Source organism: Oncorhynchus kisutch, linkage group LG2 (assembly GCF_002021735.2).
Source record: "Oncorhynchus kisutch isolate 150728-3 linkage group LG2, Okis_V2, whole genome shotgun sequence".
Classification (NCBI taxonomy): domain Eukaryota; kingdom Metazoa; phylum Chordata; class Actinopteri; order Salmoniformes; family Salmonidae; genus Oncorhynchus; species Oncorhynchus kisutch.
In genome coordinates this window covers 61,310,731-61,334,520 of record NC_034175.2, presented here as the reverse complement: position 1 = coordinate 61,334,520, position 23,790 = coordinate 61,310,731, and the positions used below count along the sequence as shown (strand labels likewise).

Below are 23,790 nucleotides of genomic sequence, written 5' to 3'. Positions count from 1 at the left end.
CACTGAGACTAGGAAAGACTGTCACCTCCGATAAATCTATGATAATCGATCATTTCAATAACAATTTTTCTACGGCTGGCCATGCTTTCCACCTGGCTACCCCTACTAGGCCAACATCTCAGTACCCCCAGCATCAACTTGCCCAAGCCCCCCCTTGCTTCTCCATCACCCAAAGCCAGACAGCTGATGTTCTGAAAGAGCTTCAAAATCTGGATCCCTACAAATCAGCTCGGCTAGACAATCTGGACCCTCACTTTCTAAAATTATCCGCTGAAATTGTTGCAACCCCTATTACTAGCCTGTTCAACCTCTCTTTCATATCATCTGAGATCCCCAAAGATCGGAAAGCTGCCATCCCCCTCTTCAAAGGGGGAGACACTCTAGACCCAAACTGTTATAGACTTATATCTATCCTGCCCTGCCTTTCGAAAATCTTCCAAAGCCAAGTTAACAAACAGATCATTTTGAATCCCACCGTACCTTCTCCACTATGCAATCTGGTTTCCGAGCTGGTCATGGGTGCACCTCAGCCATGCTCAATGTCCTAAATGATATCATAACCGCCATCGATAAAAAACAGTACTGTGCAGCCGTCTTCATCGACCTGGCCAAGGCTTTTGACTCTGTCAATCACCGCATTCTTATCAGCAGACTCAATAGCCTTGGTTTCTCAAATGACTGCCTCACCAACTACTTCTCAGATCAAGATCAGTGTTTAAAATCAGAGGGCCTGTGGCCGGACATCTGGCAGTCTCTATGGGGGTGCCACAGGCTTCAATTTGCGGGCCGACTCTCTTCTCTGTCTTCTCGACACCATTCTGTATACATCTGGCACTTCATTGGTCAATGTGTTAACAAACCTCCAAACGAGCTTCAATGCCATACAACACTCCTTCCGTGGCCTCCAACTGCTTTTAAATGCAAGTAAAACTAAATGCATGCACCCGTCCGACTAGCACCATTACTCTGGACGGTTCTGACTTAGAATATGTGGACAACTAGGTGTCTGGTTAGACTCACATTAAGCATCTCCAATCCAAAATTAAATCTAGAATCGTCCTCCTATTTCGTAACAAAGCCTCCATCACTCATGCTGCCAAACATAAACATACCGACGTAAAACTGACTATCCTACCGATCCTTGACTTCGGTGATGTCAGCTACAAAATAGCCTCCAACACTCTACTCAGCAAACTGGATGTAGTCTATCACAGTGCTATCTGTTTCGTCAGCAAAGCCCCATATACTACCCACCATTGTGACCAGTATGCTCTCGTTGGCTGGCCCTCGCTACATATTCGTCGCCAAACCCACTGGCTCCAGGTCATCTATAAATCTTTGCTCGGTAAAGCCCCGCCTTATCTCAGCTCACTGGTCACCATAGCAACATCCACCCGTAGCATGCGCTCCAGCAGGTACATTTCACTGGTCATCCCCAAAGCCAACACTTACTTTGGCCACCTTGCCTTACAGTTCTCTGTTGCCAATGACTGGAACCTAATTGCAAAAAATCACTGAAGCTGGAGACTTATATCTCCCTCTCTAATTGTAAGCATCAACTGTCAGAGCAGCTTACCGATCACTGTACCTGTACACAGCCAATCTGTAAATAGCACACCCAACTACCTCATCCCCATATTGTTACTTATCTGCTTTCTCTTTTGCACCCCAGTATCTCAACCTGCACATCATCATCTGCACATCTATCACTCCAGTGTTAATGCTCAATTGTAATTATTTCGCCCCTGTGGCCTATTTATTGCCTTACCTCCCTAATCTTACTACATTTGCACACACTCTACATAGACTTTTTCTATTGTGTTATTGACTGTACGTTTGTTTATCCCATTATCGGGGCGGCAGGTAGCCTAGTGGTTAGAGTGTTGGACTAGTAACCGAAAGGTTGCAAGATTGAATCCCAGAGCTGACAAGGTAAAAATCTGTCTTACTGCCTTGAACAAGGCAGTTAACCCACTGTTCCTAGGCCGTCATTGAAAATAAGAATTTGTTTTTAACTGACTTGCCTTGTTAAATAAAGGTAAAATATAAAACAATGTGTAACTCTGTGTTGTTGTTTTTGTCGCACTGCTTTGCTTTATCTTGGCCAGGTCGCAGTTGTAAATGACAATGTCAACTGGCCTACCTTGTTAAATAAAGGTGAAATAAAATAAATAAATAAAAATTAGGATTCTGTCCATGTCTGGCCTCTCCTCTCTGTTTGTGGGTGATTAGCCAGTGATGGGGCTGTCTCTGGATCCTCTTTCTCTCTCTCTTCAATACACACAGCTTAATGAAGGAGACACACACGCACTCACACACGCAGGTGTACACACGCACACGCCATGATCTACACCTTTTGTCACGTTACAACACCATCCATTATGGATTATAGGAGAGAGAGAGAGAAAAGAGAGAGAGAAGAGGGGGTGTAAGAGGCAGAGCTCTTTGTGCCTCTCCTGGCTGACTTAACACTCTTCTGAGACACAGAGAGCCTTCATATCCAACATCCTCTGATCACCATTTGAGGCGGCATCAACCACCGGAGGTTCAGAGCGTTCACTGCTCACAGGAGGAAAACAAAAATGTTTCCATTGTTGCAAATGCTTAAAAATGAATTAATAATTCTACCGTCATTCTGCTAATAATCAGTCATCATATAGATCTGCTGGAATAGTGTTCCTGGAACTGTAGAAAGACACCATTGTTCTGTAGCGTACAGGGGCCCTGTATTTCATGTTGTGTGTTTCAGTGTGTGTGTGTAGCTAAGACTCTGCTCTTGTTCCCGGTCTGCTGGGTTGGAGAGGTCGACAGCTTATTATCAGATCATTATAACAAGAAGCTATCTCCACACATCTCCCTAGGGCTGTGACAGTAATTGGATAACCGTGACATTGACGGTTTTGGATGAAGACCATCATGAAAATAGAATTTCTTTAAAAAATGTTTGAACAACTTTATTTTATTATAGAAATCCTTTACCCATAGCGGGAGTGTTAACTATTGATTATATGGTATTGTTTTGCTAATTTAGTCCGTCTATTAAACTGTCTACATCTCCTCCCATTTCCAACTATCTGTTGATGCGAAATCAGCAAATCCACAATATGCGTGAATAGGAGAGAGTCTGAAGGTCAAGTGGGGAGGTTGTGGGGTGAAAAGTGGGGACCAGGGGTACCTATAGATCCTATAGCCTACAGGGTGGCAGTGAATGGTGTTGGATTCTAGCTTGAAGTACACTTATTCATGTTACCATACCAGAACTTATTGATTACTTTACATGTAAAATGAATGTATATGTTGGGGTCAATGGAGGGTGGATAAGAACTAGGTGTATGGAAAGTTAATCAGTGGATCCTATGGAAGGAGACAAAGAGCAACAGTCTGGTTTCGGCCACTGATAAGGTTGGACAGTCGTGGATTAGGGAGGAGTTAGGAATTCGGCCCGAGGTCAGGTCAGATGAAGTGAGGGGGAACAATCTTGTCACACATATATACTTGCATGCCCACAAAGGTTCTAGCAGGAGGCGGGGCCATGACTACACCAGTGAGTGAGAGGAACCAATGAAGTTCCTGACTAGCAACAGACATGTTGGCTATCTAGATGTGCAAGGAGGTGACTCCTCCTAGTAGGAGTGTATAAATATATGTGCTTGTGTAAACATGTCTTTGTCTTTTCACCCAGTGGTTGAATACCACACGGAACCCCACTAATCTACAGACGGAAACACGCGAGGTGGCTAAAAACACACCTCCATCCTCTGCCAGCTTGCTACCGATGGCCCGGCTAGCTGTCTGAATCGCCGTGACTCCAACCAACCTCACTACTCACTGGACCCTTAGGATCACTCGACTAAGCATGCCTCAACTTAATGTCAATATGCCTTGTCCATTGCTGTTCTGGTTAGTCTTTATTGGCTTATTTCACTGTAGAGCCTCTAGCCCTGCTCACTATACCTTATCCAACCTTTCAGTTCTACCACCCACACATGCGATGACATCACTTGGTTTCAATGATGTTTCTAGAGACAATATCTCTCTCTCTCATCATCACTCAATGCCTAGGTTTACCTCCACTGTATTCACATCCTACCAAAGCTTTATCTGTACATTATACCTTGAAGCTATTTTATCGCCCCCAGAAACCTGCTCCTTTTACTCTCTGTTCCAGACGTCCTAGACAACCAATTCTCATCGCTTTTAGCAATACCCTTATCCTACTCCTCCGTTCCTCTGGTGATGTAGAGATGAATCCAGGCCCTGCAGTGCCTAGCTCCACTCCTATTCCCCAGGCACTCTCTTTTGATGACATCTGTAACTGTAATAGCCTTGGTTTCATGCATGTTAACATTAGAAGCCTCATTCCTAAGTTTGTTTTATTCACAGCTTTAGCACACTCTGCCAACCCGGCTGTCCTAGCTGTGTCTGAATCCTGGCTTAGGAAGAACACCAAAAACTCTGAAATGTCCATCCCTAACTACAACATTTCAGACAAGATAGAACGACCAAAGGGGGCGGTGTTGCAATCTACTGCAGAGATAGCCTGCAGAGTTCTGTCCTACTATCCAGGTCTGTACCCAAACATTTTGAACTTCTACTTTTAAAAATCCACCTCTCTAAAAACAAGTCTCTCACCGTTGCCGCCTGCTATAGACCACCCTCTGCCCCCAGCTGTGCTCTGGACACCATATGTGAACTGATTGCCATCTCTCTTCAGAGCTTGTGCTGCTTGGTGACCTAAACTGGGACATGCTTAACACCCCAGCCATTTTACAATCTAAGCTTGATGCCCTCAATCTCACACAAATTATCAAGGAACCTACCAGGTACCACCCCAAAGCCGTAAACACGGGTACCCTCATAGATATCATCCTAACCAATTTGCCCTCTAAATACACCTCTGCTGTTTTGAACCAAGATCTCAGCGATCACTGCCTCATTGTCTGCATCCGCAATGGGTCAGCGGTCAAACGACCTCCACTCATCACTGTCAAACGCTCCCTGAAACACTTCAGCGAGCAGGCCTTTCTAATCGACCTGGCCCGGGTATCCTGGAAGGATATTGACCTCAACCAGGCATCCTCTACTGATGGAATATTTTTTTTAAATGCCTTCCTCACCATCTTAAATAAACATGCCCCATTCAAGAAATGTAGAACCAGGAACAGATATAGCCCTTGGTTCTCTCCAGACCTGACTGCCCTTAACCAACACAAAAACATCCTATGGCATTCTGCATTAGCATCAAACAGCCCCCGTGATATGCCAATATACACAGGCAGTTAGAAAAGCCAAGGCTAGCTTTTTCAAGCAGAAATTTGCTTCCTGCAACACAAACTCTAAAAAGTTCTGGGACACTGTAAAGTCCATGGAGAATAAGAACCGTTTGTCACCACCGATACATCCACTATAATTGAGAATTTCAATAAGCATTTTTCTAAGGCTGGCCATGCTTTCCATCTGGCTACCCCTACCCCGGTCAACAGCACTGCACCCCCCACAGCAACTCGCCCAAGCCTTCCCCATTTCTCCTTCTCCCAAGTTCAGTCAGCTGATGTTCTGAAACAGCTGCAAATTCTGGACCCCTACAAATCAGCCGGGCTAGACAATCTGGACCCTTTCTTTCTAAAACTATCTGCCGAAATTGTTGCATCCCCTATTACTAGCCTGTTCAACCTTTCTTTCGTGTAGTCTGAGATTCCGAAAGATTGGAAAGCTGCCGCGGTCATCCCCCTCTTCAAAGCGGGTGACACTCTAGACCCAAACTGCTACAGACCTATATCTATCCTACCCTGTCTTTCTAAGGTTTTCGAAAGCCAAGTTAACAAACAGATTAGCGACCATTTTGAATCCCACCGTACCTTCTCCGCTATGCAATCTGGTGTCAGAGCTGGTCATGCGTGCACCTCAGCCATGCTCAAGGTCCTAAACGACATCATAACCGCCATCAATAAGAGATATTACTGTGCAGTCGTATTCATCGACTTGGCCAAGGCTTTCGACTCTGTCAATCACCACATCCTCATCGGCAGACTCGATAGCCATGGTTTCTCAAATGATTGCCTCGTCTGGTTCACCAACTACTTCTCTGATAGAGTTCAGTGTGTCAAATCAGAGGGCCTGTTGTAAGGGCCTCTGGCAGTCTCTATGGGGGTGCCACAAGCTTCAATTCTTGGGCCGACTCTCTTCTCTGTATTCTTCAATGATGTCGCTCTTGCTGCTGGTGAGTCTCTGATCCACCTCTACGCAGACGACACCATTCTGTATACTTCTGGCCCTTCTTTGGACACTGTGTTAACAACCCTCCAGATGAGCTTCAATGCCATACAGCTCTCCTTCCGTGGCCTCCAACTGCTCTTAAATACAAGTAAAACTAAATGCATGCTTTCAACTGATCACTGCCTGCACCTGCCCGCCCGTCCAGCATCACTAATCTGGACGGTTCTGACTTAGAATATGTGGACAACTACAAATACCTAGGTGTCTGGTTAGACTGTAAACTCTCCTTCCAGACTCACATCAAACATCTCTAATCCAAAGTTAAATCCAGAATTGGCTTCCTATTTCGCAACAAAGCATCCTTCACTCATGCTGCCAAACATACCCTCGTAAAACTGACCATCCTACCGATCCTCAACTTCGGCAAAGTCATCTACAAAATCGCTTTCAATACCCTACTCAATAAATTGGATGCAGTCTATCACAGTGCCACCCGTTTTGTCACCAAAGCCCCATATACTACCCACCACTGCGACCTGTACGCTCTCGTTGGCTGGCCCTCGCTTCATAATTGTCGCCAAACCCACTGGCTCCAGGTGATCTGCAAGACCATGCTAGGTAAAGTCCCCCCTTATCTCAGCTCGCTGTTCACCATAGCAGCACTCACCTGTAGCATGCACTCCAGCAGGTATATCTCTCTGGTCACCCCCAAGGCCAAATCCTCCTTTGGCCGCCTCTCCTTCCAGTTCTCTGCTGCCAATGACTGGAACGAACTACAAAAATCTCTGAAGCTGGCTTTGGACGCCAGCTGTCAGAGCAGCTCACAGATTACTGCACCTGTACATAGCCCATCTATAATTTAGCCCAAACAACTACCTCTTCCCCTACTGTGTTTGTTTGTTTGTTTTCCTCCTTTGCACCCTTGTTATTTATATTTCTACTTTGCACATTCTTCCACTCCACTGACCTTTTTAGATGTTACTGTAGATTGGAGTAGTGAGGTGAAGAAGATGGCTCTCATAGTATCAAAAGAAAACGTAGCATCACTTATTGAGGCACATTTCAATTTCAAACCTAACGACAATGGAGAACCAGATGACTTGGACCAGTCTGCTTGCATAATATGCGCAAAAACCATAGGAGATCTACTAAGACTTCCAGCAACACAAAAGGGACACTGACAAACGGGACACTGACAAACGGGACACTGATAAATACCTGGCCGAAGCCCTGCGTTCGGGATTGCTTGACTGGGCCTTTGACAAAAATAAAGTGTCCTGTATCACCACAGACAAAGGGGTCAACATTGTGGCTGAAGTGAGGCAACTGAACTGGCCTTAGCTCATTTGCTTTGGCCACAATCTTCATTACTTAAAAAAATTCTGCTAATCTCTATAGTCATATAAAGTGTAGAAGAATTGCATGAACTGATTTTAAAAAAGGCCATATTTTTCCTGTGCAAAGAAAAGAGAAGAAACATATTTGATAAAGCCTATTCAAGGCCAATACTCTACCACACGCTGCATTGAAAAGTATTTTTTGCAAACAGTGATTGAGTTGTATTAACATAAATTATGACTATCCAATTTACTAATGAAATTAGGAATAGTCATCTGTCTTACATAAGTCTGCAAATGTGATGATGCATGAATGCTTTATATTTTTGACAGTGAAAATGTGCTTCCCCAAACTTGAGACTCACACGCTTATGAGCAAGACAATTACGTCTAAATGTGCTAATATTGTTCCTTTGCTTAGTGGGAGATAGTGATCTTCACTCAAAAAGAGTCTGTGTGTGTGTGTCACACCTCCACACTCCCATCTCCCCCAACTCACCAATGGGCTGTATCCGTAGCTGGGTCTTATCAGCCTGCTTGCGGGTCATGGTGAACCAGCTGCGGTCGGGGTCCTGGATCCACTCTGCAGCCTGGCAGTAAAGCAGGCCCTGGTCAGCAGGCTGCAGCCGGTGGATGGTCAGCCTGTAGGACGTAGGGCTGGTCTTATCCAGTCTCAGGTCTCCTGCAGTCATCCTCTGTTTGTAAGGCGCACCGGCCCGGAGGACAAAGTCTCGGGACAGAGTGAGGATCTCCTGGGGCGACATGGTAGCGTCCTCAGGGGAACGCAGGTACCAACCCACAGACAGGTGTGTGTGCTGCTCTGTCGCCCGGGAAACCTCACAGGTGAGCTGGAGCGTGTCACCCTCCACCTGGGAGAGGGTCTGTGGCGGCGCAGTGACAGCGAGGGAGTCGGGGATGACTGCAGGAGGAGAGGAGGAAGAAGAGAGAAGAGATGAGTATCACATCCGTGGTTCTATGGCATATGATGACTCACAGGTGGAGCACATCGTTTGGTAAGAGTATGGATCAGAGTTGTGGCTTTCAGTCCCATATGTCAACTTTAAGTGGCTTTATATGAAAACATCTGCTATATGACCTTATTGTTGTTATATTTCTATTACATCAGTTGACACCTGCCCCAGGCGTATAGCATAACCATCTCAGACATACAGGGCACGCACGCACCCACCACACACACAGTGTTCAACCAGCCAGGGCACGTTCTCCTAAATGACAGCCTAACACTGGAACCTCAAACAGAGCATTTCCCTGCAGATCACACACTCAAAATATACAGACAATGTATTTGGAATGAGAACACATTTCAGAATGAGCTACTATGTATAGCTGACAACAGAAGCAAACAAACTCTTCCGGTTAAAAACAGAGAGGAAAAGCAGGAGAGACAGACAGGGTTTGGGAGGGAGAAGTGGTAAAACCCTCTATACAGAGACGGGGCTCGGTGGGCGGCAGGATTATTCTGGGATGGAACATGATGACATGTCCCAGCAGCAGTCAAGAGGATGCGTGTGTGTTTCTCTGAATTGCCTTGTGAAGCCTAACACTGTAATATCGTATTTTATAACTTAGCTAGGCATGTTGGCAATAGAACAAGCTTTTAAATTATGCCCAACTGACCCAGATTACAATTTTTTACGGGCCGTTTTTGGATCGCGTAAACAACAGTAATTGTGTGATGGCGGTGATGCAGGGTGGCGTTCCGAACAAACAAATCTACAAGTGTGTTTGCACTAGTTCCTCAATGGCACAGCTAGGAGAGCTCAAAACAGCACCTTATAGTTGCATTGAAATTACTTAGGAACTGTGCACACTTTGGAGAGGTGTGTGGCCACTTGGAGACACCAGTTAGTCCTCTTACTTGATCTGTCTTGTGTTGCACCTACCCCACATTCTCCAGGAATATTCTTATCATGTTAGTGAATGTATCCAGAGTATTTTCAGACTGCGTTATCAACAAATGTGGCAAAAAGTACAGAAAATACAACATCCACATAAAATCAACAAGTGTAATGTTTGGATTCAGTCTTGTGTCAGGTGAACTGTTGGGTCCTCAACTTTGGTCTAATATTTTCCCCAGAATCTCCAAAGTGTTCCCTTTCAATTCCTACCGTGCTGATGCCTTTCATATTTCTTCTGTAAGAAACCTTTTAATTTATCCCTATCCATATTGACAATTCTCACAGTGTAAAGGGTCAATACATCCTGTCTGAATGTCTGTCAGTTGGATTCATATCCTGTTCAGGTTCTATTATCTCAGTGGGAAAAGGCTCATCTAACCGGTTAGGGGCAGTGGGGACTGTGATGTGGTTTAGATCTAATGACAGAGACCACAGCGAAGACACACACACACACAGCCCTAGATTGTATAAAGACATCAGTGTGTAAGACACAATGGGTAGCAGCAGCAGTCATCCTTTTAGCTGGCCTGGACAAATGAATGGAGGATGGAGTAGGCTTTCCAGTAATACAGTGTGGTATTGTCAAGCCCTGGTTAAGATGCTTGGCCATTCAAGGGCTTTGTCAAGATGTATGGTATTGGAGTGTATAGTGCACCAGGTGCATGGTATTGAAGTGGTTTGTAGATTTTAAACATTGTAATTGTTGAGATGTCACATGGGCTAGTTTCAAGCCTGGTGGTATCCATATATCCTGAAGTTATCCTGGTATGACTGAGCACAGATGCTAAAAACAGCTTGATCCCAATCTCTTTCGCTTTGTATGTGTGAGTGCGCGGGCGTGTGTGTGTATGTGTGTGTAGATTGAGATTCAGAGAGATATCAGGAACAACAGAGACAGCCACCACTAATGAAATGAGAGAACAAAGAGATCAGAGAAAAGACATAGAAGAGGAGGAGGATCTGTGTTCAACATCAGGTTACTGCAGTTTATCAAGGCACTGGGAAGAATGACAACATGAGAGAGAGATGGATGAAAGACCACAGGAAATACAGGAATTTGTTTGATTTCTATCCCACTGAAATTGTGGCTATGTAACTCCGGAAATGGAATGCAATATTTAGCATACCAGTATCGAGATTTGGGTTGTATTGAACTGAAAGGACTTTGAATTGAACTGAAATTGGTTCAAATTGATCTGAATTAACAATAAATGAGTTACAGTATAAAAGAAATAGAGCCCACACACTCAAAATCTCCACTACTGGTTATACAGTCAGAACATAGTATATACACGCCGTGTACAAAACATGAAGAACATCGGCGCTTTCCATGACAGACTGACCAGGTGAAAGCTATGATCCCTTATTGATGTCACTTGTTAAATCCATTTCTATCAGTGTAGATGAAGGGGAGGATACAGGTTAAAGATGAAGGGGAGGAGACAGGTTAAAGATGAAGGGGAGGAGACAGGTTAAAGATGAAGGGGAGGAGACAGGTTAAAGAAGGATTTTTAAGCTTTGAGACAATTGAGATATGAATTGTGTGTGTGTGCCGTTCAGAGGGTGAATGTGGAAGACTAAATATTTAAGTGACTTTGAATGGGGTATGGTTTGTGTCAAGAACTGCCAGGCTGCTGGGTTTTCACTCTCAACAGTTTCCTGTGTGAATTAAGAATGGTCCACCACCCAAGAGCATCCATCCAACTTGTCACAACTGTGGAAAGCATTGGAGTCAGCAACCCTGTGGAATGCTTTCGACACCTTGTAGAGTCCATGCCACGACGAATTGAGGCTGTTCTGAGGGCAAAAGGGGGGTGCAACTCAATGTTAGCTTTTTATACACTGTTTTTGTGTTGCCCGTTTCAACTTAAATATGTATAGACTGCCTTAATTGGTTCTTGTTTTATGTCTATCAATTTGGGTGTGGTACACTCCCGGTGAAACGACCTGACAAACATCCCTGCAGGATGAAAACGCTGTGTGTTTATTCATAAAGCTGCGTGGTGGAGCTTATGACTGTGTGGGCTCTATTTCTTTTACACCAACTTTTTTCACCCCACTAAAGGATGTGTGTTTGATCACACTTTACTATTAAATGTTAAATGAGTTATAGGCCATCCCTGTCACTAAGGGGAAAGTCTCTTATGACAAGTCTCTGAGTCTGAACGATGGAGGCTTGATATGGGAGTCTCCATATCATGTCTGTGATACAGAGCGTTCAGACAGAATCTGAAATGCCCTATGTAGGGAGAGAAGGTTCAAAGGCATGACGGAGGACTCATTTGGTGAGTAAAAAGCCTAGTAGAGATCACCTCTCATACACGGAGAGACCACACTACTAGCCCAATCAATACGAGGGTGGGGAAAAAGGGAGGAAGAGAGATTTCTAACACAGGAGACAGGAGAAGTAAAAAGAGAGAGGGAAAAAGAAGAGAGAGCCTACTCATTCCACAACAACCCTCCTATGCTACAGCCTCCTGTTGCCATAGCAACCCACCCACTCTACACTACCAAGGTCACCCCTAAAACAGCCTACACCTCCCGTATATCTCTCACCTGATCCCCCTCCCCCCAGAACCACCCAAACACTCTGAATAACTGCAAAACAGAAACTCGCTTCGCTTCTCTACATCCCCTGGGTTGGCACATGTCCACAAAACAGCTGGGATGGCATGACACAGACAAAAACATATCCCCACCTACGCTACTGTCCCCAAGGCCAATCAAATCCTGTCTGGAATGCATTTAACCAATCAGACATGACACACTGGGGTCATGGTGTGAGGGCTGTTCTAAACAGAACAAACTCTTTGGTCCTTTACAAACCTGCTGTATGTAAAATATTGTGTGCTATAGCTTGGAAAATAACTAAATGTGACTCTGGATGGCAACATAATGATGTTTGTTTCCAACATTAGGGCTGTTTGCCTAAAGAAATTAAATCCACTTTGTGTTTTGCAAAACGCTAGTTAGTTGGTCTATCTGAGTAAAACTAAATGTATGCACTTCAACCGATTGTTGCCCGCAACCGCCCTGCCCGACTAGCATCTCTACTCTGGACGGTTCTGACTTAGAATATGTGGACAACTACAAATACCTAGGTGTCTGGTTAGACTGTAAACTCTCCTTCCAGACTCACATTAAGCATCTCCAATCGGCTTCCTACTTCGCAACAAAGCATCCTTCACTTGTGCTGCCAAACTTACCCTCGTAAAACTGACCATCCTACCGATCCTTGACTTCGGTGATGTCATTTACAAAATAGCCTCCAACACTATACTCAGCAAATTGGATGTCGTCTGTCACAGTGCCATCCTTTTTGTCACCAAAGCCCCATTTACTACCAGCCATTGCGACCTGTATGCTCTCGTTGGCTGGCCCTTGCTACATATTCATCACCAAACCCACTGGCTCCAGGTCCTCAATAAGTCTTTGCTAGATAAAGCCCCACCTTATCTCAGCTTAGTGGTCACCATAGCAACACCCACCCGTAGCACGCGCTCCAGCAGGTATATTTCACTGGTCATCCCTCTTTGGCAGCCTTTCCTTCCAGTTCTCTGCTGCTAATAACTGTAACAAATTGCAAAAATCACTGAAGCTGGAGACTTATATCTCCCTCTCTAACTTTTAGCATCAGCTGTCAGAGTAGTGTACCTGTACACAGCTCATCTGTAAATAGCCCACCCAACTACCTCAACCCCATATTGTTATTTCTTTTTTGCACCCCATGTATCTCTACCTGCACATCATCATCTGCACATCTATCACTCTAGTGTTAATGATAAATTGTAATTATTTTGTCTCTATGGCCTATTTATTGCCTTACCTCCCTAATCTTACTACATTTGCACACACTGTACACATATTTTTCTATTGTGTTATTGACTGTGCATTTGTTTATCCCATATGTAACTCAGTGTTGTTGTTTTTGTCGCACTGCTTTGCTTTATCTTGGCCAGGTTGCAGTTGTAAATGAGAAGTTGCTCTCAACTAGCCTACCTGGTTGAATAAAGGTGAAATATATTTAAAAAATAAGCCGCCTCAAACGCCGTTTTAGAGAATATGGCAGTATGTCCAAGCGGCCTCACAACCGCAGACCACGTTGTAACGCTCGTCGGAAGAAGTGGACCAAGGTGCAGCGTGGTACGTGTTCATGATTCTTTATTTAATCTGAACACCAAACAAAGAACAACGAACATCACGTTCTGAAGGCTACACAGAGCTAACAAAAAACAACATCCCACAACCTAAGGTGGCAAAACAGGCTGGCTAAGTATGATTCCCAATCAGAGACAACGATAGACAGTTGTCACTGATTGAGAACCATACCCGGCCAAAACATAGAAAGACAAAACATAGAAATAAAGAACATAGAATGCCCACCCAAATCACACCCTGACCAAACCAAATAGAGACATAAAAAGGCTCTCTAAGGTCAGGGCGTGACACACGTGTACACTAGAGGTCAAAAGTTTTAGAACACCTACTTATTCAAGGGTTTTTCTTTATTTTTACTATTTTCTACAATGTAGAATAATAGTGAAGACATCAAAACTATGAAATAACACATGGAATCATGTAGTAACCCAAAAAAGTGTTAAACAAATCAAATATATATGTTACATTTGAGATTCATTAAATAGCCACCCTTTACAATGATGACAGATTTGCACACAGCTTCACCTGGAATGCTTTTCCAACAGTCTTGAAGCAGTTCCCACATATGCTCAGCACTTGCTGACTGCTTTTCCTTCACTCTGCGGTCCGACTCGTCCCAAACCATCTCAACTTGGTTGAGGTCGGGTGATTGTGGAGGCCAGGTCATCTGATGCAGCACTCCATCACTCTCCTTCTTGGTAAAATAGCCCTTACACAGCCTGGAGGTGTGTTGGGTCATTGTCCTGTTGAAAAACAAATGATAGTCCCACTAAGCCCAAACCAGATGGGATGGCGTTTCGCTGCAGAATACTGTGGTAGCCATGCTGGTTAAGTGTGCCTTGAATTCTAAATAAATCACAGAGTGTCACCAGCAAAGCACCCCCACACCATAACCCCTCCTCCTCCATGCTTTACGGTGGGAAATAAACATGCGGAGATCCTCCGTTCACCCACGCAGCGTCTCACAAAGACATGTCGGTTGGAACCAAAAATCTCAAATTTGGACTCATCAGACCAAAGGACAAATTTCCACCAGTCTATTGTCCATTGCTCGTTTTTCTTAGCCCAAGCAAGTCTCTTCTTATTTATTGTGTCCGTTAGTAGTGGTTTCTTTGCAGCAATTTGACCATGAAGGCCTGATTCTCCTCTGAACAGTTGATGTTGAGATGTGTCTGTTACTTGAACTCTGTGAAGCATTTACTTGGGGCTGCAATTTCTGAGACTGGTAACTCTAATGAACTTATCCACTGCAGCAGCGATAACTCTGGGTCTATCATTCCTGTGGCGGTCCTCATGAGAGCCAGTTTCATCATAGCGCTTGATGGTTTTTGTGACTGCACTTGAACAAACTTTCGAACAACTTTCGAACTTTTGAACAAACAAAAGTTCTTGAAATTTTCCATATTGACTGAACTTCATTTCTTACAGTAATGATGGACTGTCGTAATGGTGGACTGTCGTAATGATGGACTGTCTCTTTGCTTATTTGAGCAGTTCTTGCCATAATATGGACCTGGTCTTTTACCAATTGGGGCTATCTTCTGTATACCAGCCCTACTTTGTTACAACACAACTGATTGGCTCAAACGCATTAAGAAGGAAAGAAATTCCACAAATTAACAAAATTAGCACACCTGTTAATTGAAATGCATTCCAGGTGACTACCTCATGAAGCTGGTTGAGAGAATGCCAAGAGTGTGCTAAGCTGTCATCAAGGCAAAGAGTGGCTATTTGAAGAATCTCCCTTTTTTGGTTACTACATGATTAATATAAGAGTTATTTCATAGCTTTGATGTATTCACTATTATTCTACAATGTAGAAAATAGTACAAATAAAGAAATGAATGAATGAGAAGTGGTGATAAACTCATTCGGATTAGCACCCACGTCTAAGCCCCTGCCCAGTCATTTGAAATCCATAGATTACAGCCTAATGAATGTATTTCAATTGACTGATTTCCTTATATGAACAGTATCTCAGTAAAATTGTTTAAATTGTTGCATGTTTAGTTTATATTTTTTGTTCAGTATAATTAGGGTCCCATGGGAAACACTGACCAACACTTTGGTTCCTACTCTGTCACAACCATCTCCACCCTTACTTTTAAATAATTGTCATGCCAAACAAAACTGCATTCCAAGTGTACTGTATTTAAACTGACAAATTAAAAGTATTTATGTATTTTTATGATTTCAACAGTTCACCCAAGTGTTTTGATCTATTATCGTAATTCAAATCTTGGTCACAAAAAAAAAGTAAATTCTTTTTTTTTGCCCTTATCGTGCAGCCCTGGTAAACACAGATGTGATCTCCTTGAGATTCTCCCAGTCGCTCTTTGACCCCAATCTGAGTAAGATTAAGGATGAGGCGATGGACACATGCACGATGTGTATGCCTGCGCACATACACTACAGGAGTGTGGACTTGGCCTAAATCTGGGAGAGAATTCAAGGACAGGCACCTGGCCAAGCCCATACTACTGCTGCTAGTAGTGGACTTGTTTTCTCTTAAGTAAGATATAGTACTATAATGAGCAGTCTAGAAACAGGCTACAATCACAACATGCTTACATCCGGTTCTTGAAATTATATGGTTTTATTTGCCACCCACCAGATTCTCAAAAGGCATCACCAGGTGCGTTAAATAACAGTGGGTGTGTGGACTGGAATCTCTCCCCTCCCCCTTGCTTTCTCCCCTCATTATTCTGACCCATCTCTCTTCCACCCCCTCATCACCCTCTCTGCATCACTTTCACCCCATCTACCTCATCCTCCTCTCTCCATCTCTCTTCTACTCCATCCTCCTCTCTCCATCTCTCTTCTACCCCATCCTCCATCTCTCTTCTACCCCATCCCTCCATCTCTCTTCTACCTCATCTCTTTTCTACCCCATCCTCCTCTCTCCATCTCTTCTACCCCATCCTCCTCTCTCCATCTCTCTTCTACTCCATCCTCCTCTATCCATCTCTCTTCTACCCCATCCTCCTCTCTCCATCTCTCTTCTACCCCATCCTCCTCTCTCCATCTCTCTTATACCCCATCCCCCTCTCTCCATCTCTCTTCTACCCCATCCTCCATCTCTCTTCTACCCATCCCCCTCTCTCCATCTCTCTTCCACCCCATCTCCTCTCTCCATCTCTCTTCTACCCCATTCCTCCTCTCCATCCTCTTTTCTACCCCATCCTCCTCTCTCCATCTCTCTTCTACCCCATCCTCCTCTCTCCATTCTCTTCTACCCCTTCTCCTCTCTCCATCTCTCTTCTACCCCATCCTCCTCTCTCCATCTCTCTTCTACCCATCCTCCTCTCTCTTCTAACCCCATCCTCCTCTTCTCCATCTCATCTCTCTTTCTACCCCATCCTCCTCTCTCCATCTCTTTTCTACCCCATCCTCCTCTCTCCATCTCTCTTCTACCCCTCCTCCTCTCTCCATCTCTTTTCTACCCCATCCTCCTCTCTCCATCTCTCTTCTACCCAATCCTCCTCTCTCCATCTCTCTTCTACTCCATCCTCTCTATCCATCTCTCTTCTACCCCATCCTCCTCTCTCCATCTCTCTTCTACCCCATCCTCCTCTCTCCATCTCTCTTATACCCCATCCCCCCTCTCTCCATCTCTTTCAACCCATCCTCCATCTCTTTCTACCCCATCCTCCTCTCTCCATCTCTTCTTCTACCCCATCCTCCTCTCTCCATCTCTCTTATACCCCATCCCCCTCTCTCCATCTCTCTTCTACCCCATCCTCCATCTCTCTTCTACCCCATCCCCTCTCTCCATCTCTCTTCTACCCCATCCTCCATCTCTCTTCTACCCCATCCCCCTCTCTCCATCTCTCTTCTACCCCATCCTCCTCTCTCCATCTCTCTTCTACCCCATTCCTCCTCTCCATCTCTTTTCTACCCCATCTTCCTCTCTCCATCTCTCTCTCACCCCATCCTCTCTCTTCCATCTCTCTTCTACCCCATCTCCTCTCTCCATCTCTCTTCTACCCCATTCTCCTCTCTCCATCTCTCTTCTACCCCATCCTCCTCTCCTCCATCTCTCTTCTACCCCATCTCCTCTCTCTTCTACCCCATCTCCTCTCTCCATCTCATTCTCTCTTCTACCCCATCCTCCTGCTCTCCATCTCTTTCTACCCCACCTCCCTCTCTCCATCTCTCTTCTACCCCATCCTCCTCTCTCCATCTCTTTTCTACCCCATCCTCCTCTCTCCATCTCTCTTCTACCCAATCCTCCTCTCTCCATCTCTCTTCTACCCCATCCTCCTCTCTCCATCTCTCTTCTACCCCATCCTCCTCTCTCTTCTACCCCATCCTCCATCTCTCTTCTACCCCATCCTCCTCTCTCCATCTCTTTTCTACCCCATCCTCCTCTCTCCATCTCTCTTCTACCCCATCCTCCTCTCTCCTACCCCATCCTCCTCCATCTCTCTCCTACCCCATCCTCCTCTCTCCATCTCTCTTCTACCCCATTCTCCTCTCTACATCTCTCTTCTACCCCATCCTCCTCTCTCCATCTCTCTTCTACCCCATCCTCCTCTCTCTTCTACCCCATCCTCCTCTCTCCATCTCATCTCTCTTCTACCCCATCCTCCTCTCTCCATCTCTCTTCTACCCCAGTCTCCTCTCTCCATCTCTCTTCTACCCCATCCTCCTCTCTCCCTCTCTCTTCTACCCCATCCTCCTCTCTCCATCTCTCTTCTACCCCATCATCCTCTCTCCATCTCTCTTCTACCCCATCCTCCTCTCTCCGTCTCTCTTCTACCCCATCCTCCTCTCTCCATCTCTCTTCTACCCCATCCTCCTCTCTCCATCTCTCTTCTACCCCATCCTCCTCTCTCCATCTCTCTTCTACCCCATCCTCCTCTCTCCATCTCTCTTATACCCCATCCCCCTCTCTCCATCTCTCTTCTAACCCATCCTCCATCTCTCTTCTACCCCATCCTCCATCTCTCTTCTACCCCATCCTCTCTCCATCTCTCTTCTACCCCATCCTCCATCTCTCTTCTACCCCATCCCCCTCTCTCCATCTCTCTTCTACCCCATCCCTCTTCTACCCCATCCTCCATCTCTCTTCTACCCCATCCTCCATCGCTCTTCTACCCCATCCCCCTCTCTCCATCTCTCTTCTACCCCATCCTCCTCTCTCCATCTATCTTCTACCCCATCCTCCATCTCTCTTCTACATCATCCCCCACTCTCCATCTCTTCTACCCCATCCTCCATCTCTCTTCTACCCTATCCCCCTCTCTCCATCTCTCTTCTACCCCATCCTCCTCTCTCCATCTCTCTTCTACCCCATCCTCCATCTCTCTTCTACCCTATCCCCCTCTCTCTTCTACCCCATCCCCCTCTCTCCATCTCTCTTCTACCCCATCCTCCTCTCTCCAGCTCTCTTCTACCCCATCCCCCTCTCTCACATTTCCCTCTCTGAAGTGTTGTCGCTGGTCCCTCTGGCTGGCCTTTCATGTCCCACAACATCAGAGAGAGATGTGACATGGCCAGATAAACGAGGGAGGAAAAGAGAAATGGAGAGACAGAAGGAGAGGTAAAGATGAAAACTTGAGCAGTGTGATCTGCAATGTCAACTTCAAACCCCCTATCTTAACATCAAACCTTTATTTAACCATTGAAGTTACACTGAAGAAATTCTCTTTTTGAACAAGAACAGAAAGTGTAGATTAAAGTATCGTGTGCGTGTGTGTGTTTTCCTATCGACTGTGATGGTCAACTCTCATTATCAGATGTCTTGTAATGGGAACTGCATATTACAAGACTTAATGGCAGCACTGAGTCACTGAGTGCCCACTGCCACACAAGAATTAGTAATAATCCATACATTACGTTACTGTCAATAGGTTATTATCAATTAAATATCACAATATGGCAGGTGGAACAAAAAATCTCAAATTCGGACTCATCAGACAAAAAAGGCAGATTTCCACCAGTCTAATGTCCGTTGCTTGTGTTTCTTGGTCCAAGCAAGTCTCTTATTATTATTGGTATCCTTTAGTAGTGGTTTCTTTGCAGCAATTTGACCATGAAGGCCTGATTCACGCAGTCCCCTCTGAACAGTTGATGTTGAGATGTGTCTGTTACTTGAACTCTGTGAAGCACTTATTTGGGCTGCAATCTGAGGTGCAGTTAACTAATGAACTTAACCTCTGCAGCAGAGGTAACTCTGGGTATTCCTTTCCTGTGGCGGTCCTCATGAGAGACAGTTTCATCAAAGTTCTTGATGGCTTTTGCAACTGCACTTGAACAAACTTTCAAAGACATTGAAATTGTCCGTATTGTATGACCTTCATGTCTTAAAGTAATGATGGACTGTAATTTCTCTCTGCTTATTTGAGCTGTTCTTAACATAATATGGACTTTGTCTTTTACCAAATAGGGCTTCTGTATACCACTCCTATCTTGTCACAACACAACTGATCCATTAAGAAGGAAAGAAATTCCATGAATTTACTTTTAACAAGGCACACCTGTTAATTGAAATACATGCCAGGTGACTACCTAATGAAGCTGGTTGAGAGAATGCCAAGAGTGTGTAAAGCTGTCATCAAGGCAAAGGGTGACTACTTTGAAGAATCTTCCTTTTTTGGTTACTAAACTCCACTCGCCGTGTTTGGGGGAAGAAGAAGGATGAGTACAACCCCAAGAACACCATCCCAACCGTGAAGCATGGAGGTGGAAACATCATTCTTTGGGGATGCTTTTCTGCAAAGGGGACAGGACGACTGCACCGTATTGAGGTGAGGATGGATGGGGCCATGTATCGCGAGATCTTGGCCAACAACCTCCTTCCCTCAGTAAGAGCATTGAAGATTGGTCGTGGCTGGGTCTTCCAGCATGACAACGACCTGAAACACACAGCCAAGGCAACTAAGGAGTGGCTCCGTAAGAAGCATCTCAAGGTTCTGGAGTGGCCTAGCCAATCTCCAGACCTGAACCCAATAGAAAATCTTTGGAGGGAGCTGAAAGTCCGTATTGCCCAGCGACAGCTCCGAAACCTGAAGGATCTGGAGAAGGTCTGTTTGGAGGAGTGGGCCAAAATCTCTGCTGCAGTGTGTGCAAAGCTGGTCAAGAACTACAGGAAACGTATGATCTCTGTAATTGCAAACAAAGGTTTCTGCACCAAATATTAAGTTCTGCTTTTTTGATCTATCAAATACTTATGTCATGCAATAAAATGCAAATGAATTACTATAAAATCATAAAATGTGATTTTCTGGATTTTTGTTTTAGTTTCCGTCTCTCACAGTTGAAGTGTAACTATGATAAAAATTACAGACCTCTACATGCTTTGTAAGTAGGAAAACCTGCAAAATCAGCAGTGTAACAAATACTTGTTCTCCCCACTGTCGATACTTTGTACCTGTTTCCTCCAGCATCTTCACAAGGTCCTTTGCGGTTGTTCTGGGATTGATTTGCACTTTTCGCACCAAAGCACGTTCATCTCTAGGAGACAGAACATGTCTCCTTCCTGAGAGGTATGAAGGCTGCGTGGTCCCATGGTGCTTATACTTGCATACCATTGTTTTTTACAGATGAACGTGGTACCTTCAGATGTTTGTAAATTGCTCCCAAGGATGAACCAGACTTGTGGAGGTCTACAATTTTTTTTTTTCTGAGGTCTTTGCTGATATCGTTTGATTTTCTCATGATGTCAAGCAAAGAGGCACGGAGTTTGAAGGTTGGCCTTGAAATACATCCACAGGTACACCTCCAATTGACTCAAATGATGTCAATTAGCCTATCAGAAGCTTCTAAAGCCATGACATCATTTTCTGGAATTTTCCAAGCTGTTAAAAGGCAAGGTCAACTTAGTGTATGTAGACTTCTAACCCACTGGAATTGTGATACAGTGAATTATAAGTGAAATAATCTGTCTGTAAACAATTGTTGGAAAAATGATTTGGGTCATGCACAAAATGTCCTAACCGACTTGCCAAAACTATAGTTTGTTAACAATAAATGTGTGGAGTGGTTGAAAAACTAGTTTAAATGACCCCAACCTAAGTGTATTTAACCTTGTGACTTCACCTACCTACCTACCTACCTACCTACCTACCTACCTACCTACATACAATATATAGCCCTCTAGGTTATCCCCTGTTAGCTTGTTAACTAGCCATATTGACGTGATCAGTTGTTAGCTAGCTAGCTAGCCAATTTGACATGGTCCATCAATCAATGTTGCCCATCATTTCTGTCAGCAGCAATTGTGATTAAACAGTGTTGAAAAGGAGATGTTAGGTAACTTCGATAGGTAGGCCTACAGTTGTGGCCAAAAGTTGAGAATGATACAAATATACATTTTCACAAAGTCTGCTGCCTCAGTTTGTATGATGGCAATTTGCATATACTCCAGAATGTTATAAAGAGTGATCAGATGAATCGCAATTAATTGCAAAGTCCCTCTTTGCCATGCAAATTAACTGAATCCCCAAAAAACATTTCCGCTGCATTTCAGCCCTGCCACAAAAGGACCAGCTGACATCATGTCAGTGATTCTCTCGTTAACACAGGTGTGAGTGTTGACGAGGACAAGGCTGGAGATCACTCTGTCATTCTGATTGAGTTTGAGTAACAGACTGGAAGCTTCCAAAGGAGGGTGGTGCTTGGAATCATTATTCTTCCTCTGCTAACCATGGTTACCTGCAAGGAAACACGTGCCGTCATCATTGCTTTGCACAAAAAGGGCTTTACAGGCAGGGATATTGCTGCCAGAAAGATTGCACCTAAATCAACCATTTATCGGATCATCAAGAACTTCAAGGAGAGCGGTTCAATTGTTGTGAAGAAGGCTACAAGGCGACCAATAAAGTCCAGCAAGCGCCAGGATCATCTCCTAAAGTTGATTCAGCTGCGGGATCAGGGCACCACCTGTACAGAGCTTGCTCAGCAATGGCAGCAGGCAGGTGTGAGCCCATCTGCATGTACAGTGAGGCTAAGACTTTTGGAGGATGGCCTGGTGTCAAGAAGGGCAGCAAAGAAGCCACTTCTCTCCAGGAAAAACATCAGGGACAGACTGATATTCTGGAAAAGTGTCACGTTCGTCATAAGGAATAGACCAAGATGCAGCGTGGCATGTTTCCATCCTTTATTTTGGAATAGAAAACTTCAAAGAACAAACGAAACGAACAAACGAAACGTGAGGCAATAATAATGCTCACAGGCAACTATACATAGACAAGATCCCACAAAGCACAATGGGGAAATGGCTACCTAAATATGATCCCCAATCAGAGACAACGATAAACAGCTGCCTCTGATTGGGAACCATACCAGGCCAACATAGATATACAATTTCCCTAGATATAACCCACCCTTAATCACACCCCGACCTAACCAACATAGAGAATAAACAGCTCTCTATGGTCAAGGCGTGACAAAAAGGTACAGGGATTGGACAGCTGAGGACTGGGGTAAAGTCATTTTCTCTGATGAATCCCCTTTCCGATTGTTTGCGGCATCCAGAAAAAAGCTTGTCCGGAGAAGACAAGGTGAGAGCTACCATCAGTCCTGTGTCATGCCAACAGTAAAGCATCCTGAGACCATTCATGTGTGGGGTTGCTTCTCAGCCAAGGGAGTGGGCTCACTCACAATTTTGCCTAAGAACACAGCCATGAATAAAGAATTATACCAACACATCCTCCAAGAGCAAATTCTCCCAACCATCCAGGAACAGTTTGGTGACGAAGTGGCTTGGGGAACAAAACATCGATATTTTGGGTCCATGGCCAGGAAACTACCCAGGCCTTAATCCTATTGAGAACTTGTGGTCAATCCTCAAGAGGCGGGTGGACAAACAAAAACCCACAAATTCTGACAAACTCCAAGCATTGATTGGATGTGGCCCAGAAGTTAATTGACAGCATGCCAGGGCGGATTGCAGAGGTTTTGAAAAAGAAGGGTCAACACTGCAAATATTTACTCTTTGCATCAACTTCATGTAATTGTCTATAAAAGCCCTTGACACTTATGAAATGCTTGTAATTATACTTCAGTATTCCATAGTAACATCTGACAAAAATATCTAAAGACACTGAAGCAGCCAAATTTGTGGAAATTCATATTTGGGTCATTCTCAAAACTTTTGGCCACGACTGGTTGGAGAAAAAAGTACATTAGGTCTACTTACCGCTATATGTTTAGCC

The 23,790-nt window shown here is 44.5% G+C and overlaps 1 protein-coding gene across 1 annotated transcript in view; it reads right to left on the bottom strand.

The window, feature by feature from the left end:
• LOC109904848 (immunoglobulin superfamily member 3-like) overlaps window positions 1-23,790 on the bottom strand; it is a 170,276-nt gene that overhangs the window by 59,782 nt on the left and 86,704 nt on the right. The window contains exon 3 of the mRNA XM_031799431.1: window positions 8,053-8,472. Coding sequence (XP_031655291.1) covers window positions 8,053-8,472 — 420 coding nt within the window. The remainder of the gene's footprint in view (window positions 1-8,052; window positions 8,473-23,790) is intronic.